Source organism: Passer domesticus, chromosome 2, assembly GCF_036417665.1.
Source record: "Passer domesticus isolate bPasDom1 chromosome 2, bPasDom1.hap1, whole genome shotgun sequence".
Lineage (NCBI taxonomy): Eukaryota > Metazoa > Chordata > Aves > Passeriformes > Passeridae > Passer > Passer domesticus.
Genome location: NC_087475.1, coordinates 87274754 through 87294595, shown reverse-complemented (window position 1 = coordinate 87294595; position 19842 = coordinate 87274754). Strand labels below are relative to the sequence as shown.

At 41.6% G+C, this 19842-nt stretch overlaps 1 protein-coding gene and 1 long non-coding RNA gene across 7 annotated transcripts in view; one reads left to right on the top strand and one right to left on the bottom strand.

Moving 5' to 3' along the window:
• Positions 1-9230: 9230 nt before the first annotated feature.
• LOC135294483 (uncharacterized) lies at positions 9231-10926 on the bottom strand. 2 transcript variants are annotated; one of them, XR_010356580.1, is made up of 3 exons: positions 10831-10926; positions 10374-10669; positions 9231-10092 (listed from the first exon to the last, which is right to left on the bottom strand). It is a non-coding gene; the product is annotated as an uncharacterized LOC135294483 (long non-coding RNA). The 2 variants fall into 2 exon arrangements; XR_010356579.1 differs by lacking the exon at positions 9231-10092 and having other exon boundaries at positions 10119-10669.
• ACER3 (alkaline ceramidase 3) overlaps positions 10467-19842 on the top strand; it is a 50698-nt gene continuing 41322 nt past the window's right edge. The window contains exon 1 of one of the 5 annotated variants that reach the window (XM_064409806.1): positions 10467-10689. In XM_064409806.1, the coding sequence (XP_064265876.1) occupies positions 10494-10689 (196 nt within the window). In that variant the 5' untranslated portion in view covers positions 10467-10493. Of the gene's footprint in view, positions 10690-10967; positions 11176-11675; positions 11792-15483; positions 15626-19842 lie in introns of those variants that run through there. The other 4 variants (XM_064409802.1, XM_064409804.1, XM_064409805.1 and 1 more) reach the window with 4 other exon arrangements.

Here is a 19842-nt window from a genome sequence, read left to right as displayed (position 1 = left end):
GAGAAATAAGTGTGGAGTGAGGGTTAAAAAAAATGCAAGGAGAAACTGGGCAAGAGAAAAGCACATCAGAGTTATAAAAAGAGACAGAGAAGGGAATTTTATTCATGAGCTTTCCAAACACATTTGCCATTATCACAGGCATGAGAATATTACTCTGCTGCTGTCAGGGGGCATGTGATGGGGCTCCAGCCATCAGGAAATCACTGCCAGCTGTCAGAGGGCCAAGCCATTAAGGGCCATGGGCCAACACCAATCACACTGTCAAGAAATACACTTGCCTGTCAAGGGATTAGCAGTCTGGCCTCCAAAACCTTCAGAGAGCATTGCCTTCAAAACTGAGATGGTCATGTGAATACCACAGTCCCTGACAATGGAAGCAGTGGGTAGAAATGCTCCTTTTAAGTACAGGAGTAAGGAGTACAAGGAGGAAGGTGTTCAGCTGTTTCTGGTTGGCTCTGGTACATAAGGAGTTCTGGGTAGTAGAGAGCATCTTTGATTTGGCAGCATTACAAAAAAAAAAAAAAAAAAAAAAAAAAAAACCACCAAACAAACAAACAAAAAAACCCCAAAAAAACACCAAAACCCAATTAAATTCTTCCAGAAGCACTGCTTAGGCTTTGACCAAATGGGCTGATGCACAAGAGTGACCTCTGAGTGCACTGCAGCTTTCTTTGGGAAGACTGGCATGAGAGACCAGCAAATCTGTGCTGGAGTCTCACTTAATTTTATTCCTCTTTCATTCAAGCATCAGCACTACTCTAACTTATGACAGTTGCACCTCTTTGTGAGCAGGGCACCTGGTTTGGGTAGCAAAACTGATGTAGACAATTCAGTCCCCACCCTTGCTCAGCAATGGTCCCAGAGAAAAGCCAGTCCTAGAACCAGGAGAGCTTATTCCGAGGGTGTTTTTCTTACTTTACAGGTGATAAGACTAGACATGGCTTTTTAAGTCTAGCCTGCAAAAAAGTCACTGTACCCATTTCCCTGAGACAGTCACACTGAAGGTTCTACCAAAAAGCTACAAAGCTATATTAATACAGATCACAGAAATCACAGTGTTTATGGAGGGTGTCCTACAGTTTGTGTTAAGCAATATTGGGTCAAGTTTAAATTATACATAAGCATTGCCTAACATTTAAGTCACACCTACTGTGGCATTTGAACTCAACCACTGAGTGATTCAGACTGTCCACAGCTGCCATGCTCAGCAGTCAGTGCAAGGAGAAGTGGCCCAAGACAGGAATTCAATTCAGTATTATACATATTGACTTACCATTGTGGTCATAATGCTCTAACACAGGCAGAATTCAGTATATGATTTATGCCCATGATATAACTTCATATGTTATAATCAGGGAATTCACATTGTAATGAAATAATTATGTCACACTTTGGGATGAAACTTTCCAGAAAAGTGTGTCATGATGGACCCACTCTCACCTGAAGTTTTGATGTGACACACCTATGAATTTTGGTGTGTCATATAATCAAAAAAATCATTTAGGTTGGAAAACATCTCCAAGATCATCAGGTCCAACCTTTGACCAAACATCACCATATCCACTAAGCCATAGCACTATGTGCCATATCCTGTGGTTTCTTGAACACTTCCACATGTGGTGACTCAACCACATACTCTGGGCAGCCTATTCCAATACTTGACCACCCTTTCAGTGAAGAAATTATTCCTGATATCCAAAATGAACCTCCTCTGGCAGAGCTTAAGGCTATGCCCTCTGTCCTGTCACTAGCTGCCTGGAGAAGGGGCTGACCTCCATCTGGCTACAACCTCTTTCAGGTAGTTGTAGAGAGCATAAGGTCTTCCCTGAACCTCCTTTTCTCCACACTTCCAGCTCCCTTAGCCATGCCTCACATGACTCACTCTCCAGACCAAAGGTTCATTGTCCTCCCTGGACAAATTCCAGCATGTTCAATGTCTTGTCCTGAGGGCTTCAGGACTGAACCCTGGATCTGAGGTGCGCACAAGTTCATGAGGGCAATCACTGCTCCGGTCCTGCTGGCCGCGCTATTTCTGATACAGTTCAAGATGCCATTGGTCTTCTTGGCCACCCGGGCACATGTTGGCTCATGTTCAGCCAGCTGGTTGTCAAACAGCAGCTGCAAGTCCTCTTTCACTGGGCAGTTTTTCAGCCACTCAACCCCAGCCTGTAGCCCTGTCAGGGGTTGTTGTGATCCGAGGGCAGGACTCAGCACTTGGCCTGGACCCATGGATCCAGCCGGTCCAAATCCCTCTTCAGAACCCTGCTGCCCTCCAGCAGATCCACACTCCTACCCAGGTTGGTTTCACCTCTGAATTTACTGAAGATGTATGTCATTGATCCCTGTCATCCAGAACATCAATAAAGGTGTTAAACAGGACTCTCCCCAGCCCTTTCTCCTGGATCTCTTCTGCTGCCCGTCCTTATCTACCAGGTTAGGGGGCCAGTCGTCCTAAAGATAATTTGCCTTACTGTTAAAGACTGAGGTGAAGAAGGTATCTCAGTCTTACCCTCATTCTTGGTGACAATGTCCCTCCCTGCATCCAGTAAAGAATGGACATTTTCCTTGGCCCTCCTTTTGTTGTCAATGTGTTTATAAAAACACTTTTTTATTATCTTTCACAGCAGTGGCCAGATTGAATTCTAGCTGAGCTTTTGCTTTTCTAATTTTCTTTCTACATGACCTAATGGCATTCTGGTAATCTTCCTGAGTAGCCTGCCCCTTCTTCCAAAGGTCATAAACTCTCTTTTTTCCCTGGAGTTCCAGTAAAAGCTCCCTGTTGACTCAGGCTGGTCTTCTTCCCCAGTTTAGATTAGATATCAGGAAAAATTTCTTCACCAAAATGATTGTCAAGCTTTGGAACAGGCTACCCTGTTCCATCACAGGGAAGTGATAGAGTAACCATCCCTGGAAGGATTTAAAAGACATATAGGTGTGGCACTTAAGGACACAGTTTATTGGTGGGCTTGGAAGTATGGGGTTAGTGGTTGGGCTTGGTGATCTTAACAGGTCTTTACTTTCCTGTAATTCTGTGACTCACTTCTGTGACATCAGTTCCACTTCTTGATAGCTGATGCCACAATAAAGTAGGGTCCTTGATGGAAAAGCTCCAGAAAATTTCCTTCTTTGTCTAGCAGTGAGCAGCTCATCAACAATTTACTGTGGAAATGGAGGAACACAAGTCACCCCAGAAGAAAGTGGGAAGTGGAAATGTGTTATTGTATTTCTTTGTGTTTCCTTTTATCCCCCTTTAGTTCATAGGTCTGAAATATCCAAGCTATGCTAACAAAGTCAATTTGAATTGTCTGAGCGGCCTCTTTTATTAACGACTTGTTAAAGAAAAGAGTTTGGCTGAGGTGTAAGTTGATTATCTCACTGGTAATTAACTGATACCTGGAAAAGTAACAAAGGATTTTGTCAAGTAAATAATGACTTGATCTTTCCTTTCCTCCTCCTTCCTGCAGTAAATGAAAGAAATATAACGTTACATGAGCAGAATGCACTTCATTCCCAGGCTAAATAGAAACATTTGCATATGCTTGGGGTAAATATGCCATTTTTCTAGTGATCAAGGGAAAGAATAGCAGCTGCCTTCCCCACTGCTGGTGCAGTACAACTGAAGATATTTCAAATTTTAATTTTTTTACCATCTGACATTTTAATATATGTGCATCTGCTTACCACTGAGACTTCGCTTGTTCCTAGTGGTTTTCTCCTTTATTCTAGAGATTTTTTTTGAGCGTAGCAATATAAGGAAATTGTTTTTGCTGTCCATGAGACCAAGTGACAAGCAGTGCACAATTGGGTAGACAAGGTTTATAGAGTATGATAAATTACCTTCCATGTTCAGACACTAACCAATTCATTACACAAAATACAGGTGATGAATGGTTTATGGGTGCTTTCTTCTTTAAACTGAAAGTTATAAGAAAAGCAGAAACACTGGCAACAGCTAATTATTCCAAATCCGTTCCTACTCCTGTTTTCAGATAAAAAAAAGGTTCAGCCCTTCTCCCTCATAGATTAGCCTGTTTTCCAGCCAGTTTCCTGCTTCTTGACAATTTTTTTCCTTCAAAATTTGCCTTAAGGAACCCTTATATCATTGGGACTTCCATTCCTTCAATAGGTGGTCACTGAGCTGTCCTTGACCAATCTCCAATTGATCACAAGAGAGCTGGGGAGGGATTTTTTACAGGGGCATGCAGTGATAGGACAATGGGAGATGGTTTGAAACTGGAAGAGGGTATGCTTATGTGCATAGTAGGAAAAAAATTATTTAATGTGAGGGTGGTGAGGCACTGGAATGGGTTCCCCAGACAAGCTGTGGATGTCTCATCCCTGAAAGTGTTCAAGGCCAGTTATGGAGGAGGCTTTGAGAAACCTGGTTTAGTGGAAGGTGACCCTGTCTCTCATGGCAGGGATGTTAGAACAAGATGGTAACTTTAAGGTCCTTCCAACAATAACCATTCTATGATTCTGTGATCGTACACTCAATTTCACTGGGAAGAACAGATACACACCAGGAATTCACACTTGAAATCAGTGATACCAGAAACTTTAGCAGTATGAATGTAGATGGCAGAAGGACTCAGCTTGAAGAGCCTGGGCAGGGCAGGTTAGCAAACTGATGTTGACACCCCAAAGCTTTCTGCTGATAGCCACCTGCACAAGGCAGCCACTATCACCAGGAAATTCCTGCCTAATCCACCCAATGGCTTTGAACACTGTCAAGTGACATGAAACATGAACATTCCAAAATATTTCCTGCAGGGTTGAAAACAAATTTGTTGGAAAACAACTTTCTTACCCCTGTGCCACAGCAATATCACAATACTATGTATAGATTCCTACCTTAACTGCAAGCTGCTGGTGCCTTCCTTTCTCTTCCCCAAAAAGAACTGATTGCAGGAGAGAACTAGTGATGTGTTCTCCTCCACACTCTTTCTTGTCTCCATTCATGACAAGGGAGCTAGGATAGGAACAAAAAGAGAGGAGTGCTGCTCCTATTCTCACCATTCAAAAAGTGCTACTGTCATTTTGCATCCCAAATGGACTCAGTGCTGATCAAGGACTGCAGAGAGCCTGTGTTCTATGGCTCTCGTCCTCCAGGATATCTCTCCTCCCAGATTTCAAATAGGGAATTTATAATTTGTCCTAAGGAAAAGTGGCTCCAATGAATGTTATAATATACAGAAGCAACAGACTGCTCAGGGAAGTGGTGGAATCACCATCTCTGGAACTGCTCAAAAAACCTGTGGATGTGGCACTGGGGGGCATGGCTTAGTGGTGAGCATGGTGGTGGAGATTAGCAGTTGGACTCAGTGATGTAGAGGTTTTCTCCTAACCTTAAGGATTCCATGATTCTGTGATTCTAAGTGAGATTTCTTCCCTTAAATGCCTCAATTCCAGCCAGCTGAGGTCAAAGCAAGTCCAAGAACCAATTAGGTATGCACCTTACATAGATGCTGTGAGTACAGAAAACCTAACAGGAGCTTCATTGATCTCAAACCAAAGCAGTCCTTTTTCAGAAGAGAGTAAAGACCTGGGATTCATTACCTTACCTAACCTCATCCAGCCAAAAAAGCCAGACATCTAAGTTTAATTCAGTTCATAAAATCATAGACATTTAGTGCCCTTGGAGATAAAGCACCTGAGCACCGTACAGGATATGACACTGGATGTAAAGAAGTTCCAGTGATCCCAGGGCATCCTGCCTGGCCTTCAGCTGTTGCTTTGAAAGAATCTCCAATGACACAAGATGCCAGCATTTATGAAAGTGAACTGAGCCTGTAAAGCAGGATTCAAACTGAAATAAACACACTTAAATATTGTTACAAACTTGGTGTGAGTCTCCTTATTTTGAGATCTGTGTATGTAAATTATCAGGCAGCAAAAGGCAGCTTGCTATGCTTTTTCCTACAGAGAAAGCTGTTTACAAGTGTAAACAATGAACTGTTATGGAATTTGCTTTTACTATTTTAAAGTACTAGAAGAATTCCAAAACACAAGGGCAAACCAATTCCCAGACTCCATTGCGAGTCAATGAGATTGAGGCACATGCCATTTGTGCTTTTGAAAAGTCTCCTTCCCTTGACAGATTTTCATTTGATGTTTCTGTTTAAACCAGTGTACATTTACCATAGACATTTTACAGCTGGTAAGGGCTCTGATTCACATATAAGGGTGAATTAAGCTCTGATAAGTAGAGAAGAGCTCTCCTTCCACAATTCGCCCTGTGTCAACTGCTTCTCCCTTGGGAATGGATTAACAGCAGGTTTCTCTACTCCCTTACCAATTTCAACCCTTAAAATTCGTGCAAAGTGACATGAATTTTACTTCATAATAGTACAATGGGTTGAAAGCTGCAGGTGTTTGGAGACACCTACGCAGGCTGCGTGCTTGCAGAGCAATAACCACCAGGTGCAGAAAAGCTTCAGCTTAATCCACTGCAACAAGAAAGCACACATCCTCATTTTGGTAAAATAGGGTCTGCTGTGCATGGTATCAACTGCCTCAGCTTTTGGGTTTGCAGTACATCTTGATAGACTGGAGCAGAAAGTCTCTTGCTGAAAAAGGGTGGAGAGGAGAAAATACCTCCCTAAAATCTGCTTTGAGATCAGTTCTAGGAATGAACCATCCTCTGCATGAGGGAATATTCTGTCGCTGGCAAGTCGCGCCTCCTTCCCTAAATATCTGCACTCCAGAGCTCCTGTTTCCATCAATCCTTTATAACACTCTTCAGATGGTTGTATTAATATCTGAGCCCATCAGTGCTGGGTGCTCACAGCATCCACAGAGCTGCAATTCATGATCCTGTCATTCACCACTGCAATCAGTTGCCAAAATACAACAATAGCCTTGAGAATATGACTAAGAACAGCCATATTACACTGGGGAAATTATGAATATTTATGTGACTCCAGGACATGAGTCCCCTTGATGATAATTTACAAATGCCTGACTCCATTTAACTCCAGCACAGGCATTTCTGCTTTACCTAGCAGTGAGCAGGCAATCAGATCTGTTAAAGTCCATTAGAGTTTCTTGGATCAGATCCTTCTTCATGTCAGGAAACAACTTCTCTTTTTCACTCATTCAGGTGCCAATGACTTACTATGATATTATTCCAGGTTTAATTATCATCATCTTGGCACCAGTGTTCATAAAGAGCCCTCAGACTTCAGGGTACATTATGAAGAGTCTGATTCAACCTCTTATAATCCTATTTTTAGGACCTTATTCATGATATTTGCATATAAATCAATGGGATAAATTCCATGTTACACAGGATTGGGCTTGCAGAATCTAGAGGTGTTGATGCCCTTTCCCTGTAACTAGTATAGACTAGGAAATTAAGAAAACTGCCAATAATGCAGTATTTAGAAACCAACCTTATCCTGGAAAGTAAGATTTTAGAGCTGAGAGTCACAACTCAGGATTCCACACCTAAGATGGTGTAAATGGTACGACCCAATAAAAAAAAGGCCTTAGAAGAGGGACAAGATCATAAGATGCTTAGAGGACTGGAGCACCTCTTCTGTGGACACAGGTTGAGAGAGTTGGGATTGTTCAGCTTGGTGAAGGCTCCAGGGAGATTTTATTGCTCCTTCCAGTACCTAGAGGGGCTCCAAGAGAGCAGGAGAGGGACTTTTGACAAAGGCATGGAGTCTTAGGACAATGTGAAACGGTTTTGAACTGGCAGAAGGCAGACTCAGATACTAGGAAGAAATTATTTTATGTGTGGGTAGTGAGGCACTGCAACAGGCTGTCCAATTAAACTGTGGATGTCCATCCCTGAAATTGTTTGAGGCTTTAAGCAACTTGGTCTTTTAGAAGGTGTCCCTGCGTATGGTGGGGGTAGGGGGTTGTAAGTAGAGGATACTAAGATCCCTTCCAGCCCAAACCATTCTGGGATAATTATCTGTAAAATTTGAGCAGGCAATACGTAGGACAAAATTGATTTTTATTTTTTATGACTGATATCTTTATTTTAACATCATGAGAACCAAGCAGTGAAAACATCTTCAAGATTTTATATAAATTTTATCTTCCCCTTTGCACACATACACTGATGAGAGGGAATAAGTACAATCTTCCCCAACATATGTCTCCATAATGAGTTCTAAACAATCTGCTTCTTAGGTCTCATTTTATGCAGAAATAAAACAACCAGCAACACAAGCCATGATAAAGTGTTTGCACAGAGCAGAGAGAGATAAAAGTGTTCTAAGGTGTCATTCCCTGAATTTACCTAATCACAAGGAGCTGAACATGTGCCATTCTTGAGCAGCAGTCCTTTCCCATTGCCAAGCAAAATACTACTGCATCCACACATTAAAGTGACAGGACATATCCCTCTAGTGGTGTAAACTGACATTATTCAACCACCCACCGACCAGTTAAGCCATTAGGTTTCAGGGCAACATTAAACTGTATGGAAAGAGGATCCTTTGCCACAGGTAACCTGAGGCCACAGGAAACTACTCCATTGGCATGACAAACACATTTTTAGTAATACTGAAAATAAGAATTTCAGTAGCTCTGTTTGGTTTTTGCTATTGCAGAAAAAAAGACATTCCCTCCATATGTTGTACAGATCAGATAAAGAAGACCCAACGCCTGGATGGGGTAGGTTTGATCCTTTAATCAGACAGACCACATTTAGATGCAAAGAACTTTAGGCTGTCACATTATATCCAGTGCAGTAATGGACAGAACAAGGCATAGCTCAAGGTTACAGAGGAAAAGTACTGATTTTAATATGTATTCTTGTATCAGCTGAAGCAGTCAAAGTTGGTTTTGTGGAAATCAAGTTTACACAATATTTTCAGGGGGAAAAAAATCATCTATTATAATAATTTGAGGCTGCCTCTTCAATACTATCTTTCTGAGTGCAGTGACTGAAAGGTTTGCCAGAGTTCAAAAGCAGAGAACCAAGCCACAGGACAAGTTAGAAGTAAATGGATTTTGTGATGGAGAATACTCCACAAAAGTGCAAAATAAATGAAATTTCCATAGTGATTGAAATCAGGGCCTAGCTATGATTTTTTTCTTGTATTTCTGAGGAAATCAGAATGGAAGACAATCTACATTATTGGTATCTACCACATAAAACCCTTCATTAATCTTGCCCAATTTTAAAGCTACTTTCATGTCTGACTTCTTTTTCTAGTGTGGTGGCAAATCTTCTCATGGCCAGCATGCACGTGATGAGAAAAGAAACAAACACCAAAATTTTAAATTATTTATTTAAAGCCACCTGTAATTCAATATTATAAAAATTGTCTACATTTTTCCATGTTTTTGCCATAATTGCTCCTGCTGAGTAAATATTTACTTTTTAATATTTAACTATAAGTTAATATTTAAAATATTTAATAGGTCTCTCCATAGTTTCTGAGCCACTGCAATTTCAAATTTTTAATTATTTTTCTGTCAAGAACTTCTAATCTTAAAATGGTTTATCATGAGAACAAAAATCAGAGCCCTACAAACTTTCTTGCTACATAAACTGAACCTTCAAAAGTCTGAAAAGCTAAAGTGCATCAAGCAGGCCAGAATCCTCCTCATTGTTTACAGTCAGTTTTATGCATCTTGATCAGTCTGACCCCAATCTTGAAATTCTAAATCTGTGGAAATAATGTAGGTCTGAAAAATATAGGAAGACAGGTCTGCATATAAAAATCCATAGGCATTTTGATGATGTTTTGACAATTTAGGTGTATTGTCATTGCCATCACTAAAATAAATTTTATTTTAGTGCTTTATAGCATGATGAAAAGTAGTGATATATGTTAAATGCATCTCTACCTGATGCTGGAAGCAATTATACACAAACTGAACTTCAGAAGGCAAGATGGTCTTCAACACAGATGTATACATTCTGCCATGTATTTAGAATAGAAAAGGTCTGTGTCTAGACTGGCATTTCTTAGCTTACAGGAGGAAAGGTGAGAAGAAATAAGATGTGGAAAAAGAAGTCTGTGTGTATGCATGCAGGTGTAATAAATCCTGCTGGCCAGCAGGGTGTAAGCACTGTGTACAGCCCCCAAGGTCTGCCCGAAGCTTCTACTCAAGTCTTTGGATCGCCTTCTGAAACACAAAACACACACACAGCATTATCAGACCTTTACTGGTACACTTTATTCTTTTCCCTTATGTCTCAAGTCTTTCCGTTTTTAGATTGTACTTGCCTCTGGATACCAACTCTGCTTGAGAGGCAGTTTGCATATTACGGGTGTAAGTATAGTATGCGTAGTAAGCACTGAGGAAACTAAATAAGGCATCAGAGGAGAGGAAAACCCCCATTTAATAGGCAGTGCTATAAAAAGCCTCCTTCCTTCTCCCAGCCCACGAGTATGAGGAGCACTTGCCTCTTCATTGCTTTCAGGAAGAAATTCTTCAATGCGAAGGTGGTGAGACACTTCTCTGGCACAGGTTCTCCAGAGAAGCTGTGGGTGCCCTGTCCCTGGCAGTGTTCTAGGCCAGGTTGGATGGGGCCTGGAGCAGCCTGGTCTAGTGGAAGGTGTCCCTATCCATGGCAGGGGATTGGAACTGGATGGTCCTTGAGGTCCCCTCCAACCCAGATCATTCTACGATGCTGTGAAGCTGTGTTTCAACAACATGAAGGCCACGCTGCCCCGCTCGCCTCACAAACCCTTCATGAAGTCTATAAAGAAAAAAGGAATGGTAAGCTGAGGGAGGAAACCTCCTCACTGCCCCCAGACCGGCTTGAAAAGCGGCTGAGGAGAGCGCCGTGATGTTTCACGTCCCGCCTCATCCCCACAGGGGCATCGCGCGGACCCCCTGAGAGCCAAACACGCCCGGTACCGGTGCTTCCCCACACACTCCCCACATCCACGTTTTTCACCACAAGGTGTTTCTCCGCCCCCGTTTGCTCCGTCCGACAGGCCGCAGCCCGTCCCCATGGCGACCGCGGCTCCGCCCCGCCGGGCGGGCCCAGCGCCGGCCCCGCCCGCTCTCCCGCCGCCGCCGCCGCGCTCGGGCCCGGCGCCCTTCTGCCTCCGCTGCCCCGTGCCCTGGCTCCGCTCTAGCCTGGAGCGGGCGCCGCGATGGCTCCGGCCGCCGACCGGGAGGGTTACTGGGGTCCGCCGACCTCCACCCTGGAGTGGTGCGAGGAGAACTACGCAGTCTCCTACTACATCGCCGAGTTCTGTGAGTGTCCGCTCCGGCCGCGGGTCCTGCCCCGGCCCCGGGGGCCGCGTCCCACCGCCGCCTCCTTCTCCCTCTCCGCAACCCTTCGTGCTCTCTCCCTGCGGCGGGGGAATCCCTCCTCCTCCTTGGCCCCTCTTTCCTGCGGGGTGAGGTGCTGCTACCTCTCAGCCAGCCCTGGTGGCTGGAGATAGGTGTTTTTTACCGCCTTCCCCACAAATCCGCGTCGGAAGCACGGGATGGTGTAGCCCCTCTCTCCCCAGCGTGTCCTTTCGGCCTGCGTCCGTAGGGATGGCAGGGTGGGGGTGCCGGGGGCCTGCGGCGGTGACTGGGCTGGGGTGGCCCGTGAGGTGTGTCCTGGGGGTTATCCTGGGAGCTGGGCTGGCTCTGTGGCACACAGGCAGGGGTGAAGAAGGACCCTCGCTGGAGTCGTGCTCGGCCTGTCACTCCTCACTCTGCTCCCCTTGAGGTGGAACCATCTGCCCAGCCTGGACTGTCAAACCAGGTGAAACTGCTCAGGGAGAGAAAAGGTATCTTCCTATGCAAGATATGCTTCACCCAGGAATGACACCTTCGCCCAGCTGGTCTTTGGTGCCTCGTGAAGACCATCATCAATCAGGTGGCTCTGCTGCAGGTGGTGGGAGTTCAGTGAAACTTCAAGGGTCTCTCTGTTTCATGTGATTGTCTTTTAGGACAGCTCAGAGTACTGGCAAGAGAGCAGGCCATTGGTTTGACCTCAAAACTCTGTTATTCAGAAACAGTCAGGATTTGGCATGTTTTAAGGAAAGAAAGAAGGGGCTTCAACTACAGGGTGATCCATCAGGTGCTTGAGAAAGGAGTGTCTTGCAGGTGATAAAATATCAAGCCCTATGTCACTGAGGTTTTGTTGAAAAACTAAATATTTTTGTGTCCTGGGCAGTGACTTTAAAGGGTGTAGCAGTTATAATTATGTGCCGCTGCCTGGCATACGCCCTGTACTACAAAAAATTTTCACACGCATAAGGTACGTAGCTGCCTTTGAAGTGTTAGGGCCCTGGGTGCTAAAGTGACCAGGCTCACCTACCCTGAAGTGCTTGAAGTGGGCAATCTGCAGAGGCCTTTCACATAGCTGGGATGCTTCAGCAGTGGTTTGGAAGAGTTTGACATGCAGAAGATGGAAGGTTCTGGGTTTCCATGCCAAGCTGTGACTCCTGGTTGCAAACCCCAACATGGGTGAGGATCCAAAGTGAATAATTGTGAAAGAGGGTTCAGTGTGTAGGAATTGGAAGAACAGGATCTGAAATGAACAACGGCAGGATAAGCAGCTTAGAAGCTGAGAGGAAAAAGGAAGTTAGTGTGTAGATTTATGGCTGAGAAGAGGCAGGCTGACTGAAAGGGAAATAAAATTAAATACTCTTAAAAAGGAACAAACTTAGAAGTCTAAATAGAATAGACTTTTGCACAGTATGTATATGTGTGTTTTCCTTTTTGTCAAGCATAATTTGCAGATAATTCTCATAGGGAAGAGGAAGTTCTGTTTCTTCACTAATGTAAAAATGAATTTGACTAGCATGTAAATTTCTAAAATAATCCCCACACTGTTGGCCTTGTTAACTGATACTTTTTGTCTACTTTTGGATTATTCAGGAGAAGGAAGATGAGGATGAGAGTAATGGGAGGCAGAAAGGCTTGTGTTCTGAAGAAAAAGGGAGTAACTATACAAGGTCTGGTCCCTCCTTACAGTTTTGGTGTTTGGGACCACAGTTTGCTGGTCTGTTAGTTGCACTGAAAAAAACCTGTATATAAGGGCTGTGCTGTAATGAAAAGCATTTAAATGGTCTAAGTTTAAAATGCAAAACAGTAAGTAAGCCCGCTGTGGTGTAGGGTTAACAGCAGCTAATTTCAGTCCAGATGCCAAGATGGGTTAGATTTTCTTCAGCAGTGGTTCTCTAAGAGTGCTTTCAGGGTCTGAGACAATAAGTGTTCTGGGGATATTATTTGAAGTTTTACATTACAGAAGAGTGAAAATCCATTTCTGACTTGGTATGAATCAGGTACAGCTGATTGTATGTAAAAATTTTTGCATGAAATGTTTGTTACTAATAATTTTTAAGAAACCTTGGAGGCCCAAAGATTGAAGAATACTGGCAGGTCCAAACCAAATAGGTTGCAGGCTAAAGAACCAAACGAAAGCTTGTGCAAATTACGTTTTTGTGACATTGAGCAATTTGGTTTTGACATGCTCCTTTTAGTACAAAATTGCTACATTGTGTTCCAAAAGCCCACATGCAGTTCCTTGAGCTTTACTCCTTAAAGAACTAGTGTAAATGATAGCAGCTTATCAATTGTACGTAGTGAGAGATGGGGAAGTGAGGTAAGGTGGTGGTGTAGCACTTAATACTTGAATTCCCTTGATGTATCCCAAACACAGTGGCATTTATTCAAAAGTTCATTTTTTTTAATAATGAAAAATACTTTTTCTTGCCTTTCTGAGTCTGCATCTAGTCACTTTTTCTCCCCTGTGGAGGTGGATGACTAACTGCTCTACATCCGTCTGTAGAATATTAAACCAATTGAAATGGAAAACCAGTTAAAAAGAATTGTTTTGCAAGCTTAACTCTGTTAAGCCTTAAAATGAGTCTTATAACCCCCGCTGATCGAACCTATTGTATGGTGGAGTAATTCCTTTTTCAGGGTTTCTCATTGATTGACTCCTGTGTGCTGGAGGGCAAGTAGTAGACATGGGGGTTTTTTTCCTTCTTTAATCTAAACCTTTCCAGGTCCCGGTTCTTGAAAGCTGAATTATCCAAACTTTTGTACACTTGATTAAGAGAAAATAGTAAAGCATAAACCCGCCATCCTCCCACACAGGCAATAGAAAAAGGGCAAATATAAGTTCTGGGCTTTAGCACTTATCGCTCAAATGCTACAGCTTACTCCTTATTTTAGCAGACTTGATGTTTCAGGCCAGTTGAGCCCACGTAGCATTGAGTTTTTGGGGTCTGTTTTGACGTGAATGTCTATCACAGGAGCCTTACCCTTCTTGCATTCAGTCATCCCTGTAAGAAGAGTTTCTCTTGTAGAATATGATGAGTGAATATAAGCAATCTTCACATACTCCCTTTGCTGAAAGCATGTAGAGTAGTATAAATTCAAACAAATATTTTAGATTAAAAGGAGCCCTGTGTGGTACATGAGGGCTTATAATTCCTCAGTCAGGAGAATTATGGGGGCGAATTTGTTGCTATTATCAACAGAATGCTGTGTTCCAGTTTGGATCAAACTTGAGTCATGTTTCCAGTTATGTTGCTTTGAGCTATCATTGTCTGTGAGTAATATACATCATCTACAACATGACAGGTTTAGAGATAGTATATCCTTATGCTGGCATTTACAGCAGTGAGCATCTAGAACATTGCTTCAGGCTTCTCAAGGAATTGGTGAAATTTGTTTCTTTTTTGGCTTCTGGTCTTGTCTAAGCATGTTCTGATATCTTCATATAAGAAATTTTTTGTTATTATTATCATTACCAGAGTTAAATCCATTAGTTTTTGTTTTCATTAGAAATCTTGTAAGTGACTTCTTGTAACTGGGATTTCCTTATGGGACTCTTATTTAGGAAAAAAACGCACCCATGTCATGAGAATCTGCCCATGTTTCTAGCTATTTTTGTTCCGCTTCCTTCAAGCTTCTGATTTTTGCCTCAGACAAGAGACTGAGATAAGATTATGGTGACTTGTGTTCTTCAATGTGAGATATCTCTTTACCTCATACATTGGATGGCATAGAGTGCTGTCCAAGCATTCTTGACATCGTGAACAGTGACACAAAAATATTGCTGTTCCCTTTTAGGCACTGCTCAGAGAATACAGCTGCCAGAGATGCACAGATCTCTATTTTCTATGGAGTTCATTACTCTAAAACATAAAAACTTGCAAAATTTACTTAAACTTAGAATAATGTCATTAATGTTGAATTTGTACTGCCACATATGTATTGTCACTTGTTCCTCGTGGGTGTCTTGTTGCATTTTGCCTTTTTTGCCAGAGGCTTTGGAAAGCAGCCAGAGATTGTTGGCCTAGGTACTCTCTAAGTGAAAGTAAGAAAAAACTAAAATAAAGCCAACTGTCTGCCTTCAAGAACTCTTCCTGTTCTTTCAGTGATAAAGTGGCAGATGAGGGAAACATCATCAAGTTTAATTGGGTGTGATCAGCCCAACTGCCTGACTGAGATGGAGTGATTTAAAGATGACATGACACAGATGAGTTCTAAAGAGTGCTTTAACAGAAGACAATGTCACAGACCTGTAGACTTTAAGACTGAAAGAGATTTGAGTGTGTAAATTTAATGACTGCATTGGAGGAAACCACATCACAACTTTCCTCTGGAAATTTATTTGGCTTCTTGAGGGAGCTCCCTGAACTGAGGAGATACTGCAAGCAAGAGGGTAAAGGAAGCATAAAACTAATTGATGGTGAGTGTAAAGTCAAGTGGAGTGTGCAGAACAGTGCTCAGCTGTGCAGCGCGTTTTAGGATGAACACTTCTAGCTTGCTTTTTGTGCTGCAGACAAAAAGAAGTTGAAAGAGGGGTTCCTTTCTCCAAAAAATAATATAGCAGAAGCAAAATCATAAGCCAGATGGTCTCTGCTGTCACTTTTTTAAAGTTTCTTTCTATTTGGTTTTGAATCAGTAGCAAATACTGTTGCATTAACTTATTTCCTTTCCTAGGCTGTAAAAGTACATTCTTGGCTTTTGCCTAAAGATAGTCTTGTCACACAGTTTTGATGCATTTTGACACCACTGATGATTTCTATATTATTTTTAATTCTTCCTTGCTTTTTATCTTTCATCCATGATGCAGCTCTCCTTTGATCTCATGACAGCTTAATTTTCAGTTTTCCCACAAGCCGTCATTGAAAGATGGGGTCAAAGGCTCTTGGCAAGTTGATTTCTCCAATCGTCAGTTCTTATTTATCCATCATGTTATGGGTATGCTTAAAACCTGGCAGATGCTGTGCTAATGGACCACGTGTGTTTATCTACTAATATATGTGTAGTTATTAAGTGACAATAAAATTCTTAGATATGGTTTAACAAAGCATTTGATTACTCTATAATTAGTGCTTCATATTCAGTACTTGTACAGCTAGCAGTTGGACATCTGCCACTCCAAATGGTGACATTTGTACAATTTAATTTTTTTCTGTCCAAACTGAGGCAGACAGTTTTATGAATTCCATGATATGAATTTGCAGAATATATATTTGTAGCTAGAAATAGGAAGATTAATGTAAAATAAATGATTGTAAAGGAACACTGCTGACTTTTAAGTTACTTTTAATGAGCTTTTACTCACAGATTAAAAACTTTTGTCGTAATTGAAAGACAAAAAGTCTTCAGTCTGGGGTTTGCTGTGTCTTGTGTGTATGAAACTGCTATTTATGTAATGCATTTTCTATATTTTCTGGTGCCTTTCACAGATAAATAGGAAAGATTTTTTTTTCTCTTTAAAGAAGAAAGACTTAATTATTGATGCAAAAATGTTCAAATAAGTCTGGGAATTGTCTTCAGTCCCAACAGCTCAGCAGCGTATGGTTGTTTTGTCTTGCAACATGTGCAAGTGCTCACACACTGTTTCTCTGTTTCTCTGACTATTTCAAGAGGATCATGGAAAGGTTTGTGGCTCATGAAAGGTTATAAAATGCAAAGAGTTCTTTTAATTCAAAATGTGTGTCTAAACAGGACATGATAATGCTAGAAGAGAACCCATTTGCAAGTGGCTATCAGGGCAAAGCTACCTACCTTAGATTGCCTTCTAGCTGGGAGGCTCTTTGTACCTGCCTCATTAATTACACTCATTCTTCCATCCATTAGCAGAGAAGCTGAGCTGCTGCATGAATTAAAGGTGCTTGGTTATTCTGTCTTTGTGGAAGTACTACAGTTGAAAAAGAATGTGTGAGGAAGAGAGAAATTCTAGAGAACGTTGCAATAAAAAAAACCAACCCAGAGCAACACTGCTTTAGTGCCAATCATTTACCATTAATTGATCTGAATATGCCTATATAGGCAAGCTCTGTGTAGAGGCTCAGTGATTTTGCTGGGTACTATTTAGATTTAAGATTTCAGGCACAGACCCTTCTTTGTACTTGAAAAGGCAATTATAAATTTTCAGAGTTTTTGTGCTAGCTCAAAAAAACGAAGTGTCTAACCATGATATTTTTTTTCTGTTTCTAAAAATTAATTTCCTTGAAGAAATATGCTGCATGTACACTGTGACCAGTGACTGAAAAACTGATGTTTCTAAATGATCACTGCAGTCAGCATCTCCAGGATCATTATCTCCTTTACAGTCAGGTCCATCATCCTCTAGCAGAGTACCTACTTCAGTATGTCTGGAGTTCGGGAGGCAGAAGTTGTTCTCTCTGTCAGTCTCAGTGGTGAGATTACACCCTTTGTGCCCCTTCCTCAGCCTTACAAGATTTCTCCTCTTCAGTTCTTTGCTTCTCCACCAACTGGTGACTCAGCCTGCCCTGCACATTGCAGCACTTTCCTGAAGGAAATTCCAAACTTTATTTCAAATTTGAGATTAGTGTCCAGCAGCATGTCTATTTCCCAGCTGTGTCCTGAGGCTTTAGTTTCTTATATTTGGTTTTACATTGTTCCTTGATTGAAGTGGATGTGTTTTCTGAATGCAGTGTCCTTGGAGTGACTCTGAAATGGTATGTGCAGAGTGTGTGTCTCTTCAAGAATCTCTGGCTGGCTTTGTGAACAGGAAGGTATTTTTCCTTAGCCAAGTCCAGGTAATACTGCAATTCTCCTCTCTAAACAGAGTAACTGGAAAAAAGAACAAGTGTGGCCTGATTAAACTGGGTGAGGTTCAGGATGTTTGTTTGAGACTTAACTTTTATATTTGAGAAGGCAAGATTTAGACCTTTGGACAAGAAAGCAGACAAACAGAATTAGGAAAGCACATGGTGTTAGGGGTGAGCTGAACGTCGGTATGTTTTGTATGAATTTGATATGAATTTTGTATGTATTCCAACTAGTAGGGTTTCAAGGTATCAACTTAATAGTCATAAGACATGACCCTAGAAGCTCTTGATTTATACAATGCTTTAATGAGCTCATTATTTGCAGTAAGCTCATGATGCCACTGCTCTGTAGGCTGGATTTTTAGTAATTGCTAATTCCTGTTTGATAAGGATTTTCATTTGAACAAGAATCAGCATCTGGGAAACAGATACAGTATTAGCTCAAAGAAGTCCTTTAGAGCTCTGAGCATTAAAATTAGTCTGAACACTTTCAGTCTTGGGACAGAGGTATTTCTGTGTTAACCTGATGAACAAATGACATCTCTTTCTTCATCCTGTCTTGTCAACACCATTTGTTTGCCATTTGTTTGTTCAAGCAAAGAGCTGCTTCCTGACTGGAAAGCATGCTATTGTGAGCCCTTCAAATGGGTATTTTAAGTGTCATTGAGGAAACCCTGAGATAACTGAAAAATTACTTGTATGTCTTTGAGGAAGACACTTTGCAGATCTGGCTTGCTCTGAAATCAAATGGGTCATCTGCAACAGGAAGCTAAAATGACCAACAGAACTGATGAACTGAATTTGTTGTCACAGAGAGTTTACATTACTTCTAGGTAAAATGAGTGTATTTTTCTTCTACAAGTACTTACCCTTTCTTGCACAGCAAACCTTTTCATATTTGTGTGAGTCTCATTACAAATTTGATTGTTCCTGGAGGGAGTTTGTAGTGCTGCTTTCCTGCCAGAGACTTCCAGGTCTGGTGCTGACCCCAGACTGCAGCAGCCAAGCTGCTTTGGTGTCTATTGCATGGTGGTGCCAGGTGTATTTCTACTGGTATTCCTGCATTTTTTCTACAGTATACACACCTTTTTTTTTTTTTTTTTTTTTTTTTTTTTTTTTAGATTTTAAATCCTACGGAATTAAGAAAAAAATCTACAAATATATAAACTCAGAGTTGCTCCAGGTAATATTTTGTTCATGAATGAAAATAGATGTGTTGTCTTTTTTTTTCTTTTCTTTTTTCCAAGTCTTTTTCACAGTTGTGAAAATGAGCTGTATAAGCAGAAAGAATAAACTATACACAATGTTCTGACCCCAGTGTGTGAGTAAACTGCCTGGAAAATCAGAGAAACAAAACTTTTTGCTTTATTTTTTTCAGTTTAGTAGCAAAAATGTAGAAAAAATGTTAGCAATGTGCTTCTATTCATACCAGTTTAATGGTATCTCCATAAGCTGCTGCTAGCAGTAGCAATGTGTAAGTTCAGGGCTTTCTTTAGAAAAGATCCAGAGGATCATTGCTGGTTTGTGCTACTGGTGAGCGCAGTGTCTCTCTAAGAATCAGTTCAATTTAATTGTGTCAGTGCCTTGGAAAGCAGCAGAGAAATGCGCTGTGGTAGTGAAATCATACAGCAGATGTTGTTTTCATTCACTTAAACAAACTGCTATGCCTTTGTGATCTGTGATCCCACAGTTGCTTTTCACTCAGAGTTTTGGTGGCTGTTAAGTCTTTCAAGGCCCAAGTTTTACAATCCTGCAAGGCTCCTCAGAATATATTCTTCTGCACAATGCTTAACATCAGTACAATACTGAAATGCTGAAACTCTTTTGAGCCTATCCCAATTTAATGTTTCATGTCCTTTTTTTCCCCTTTATTCTGGGT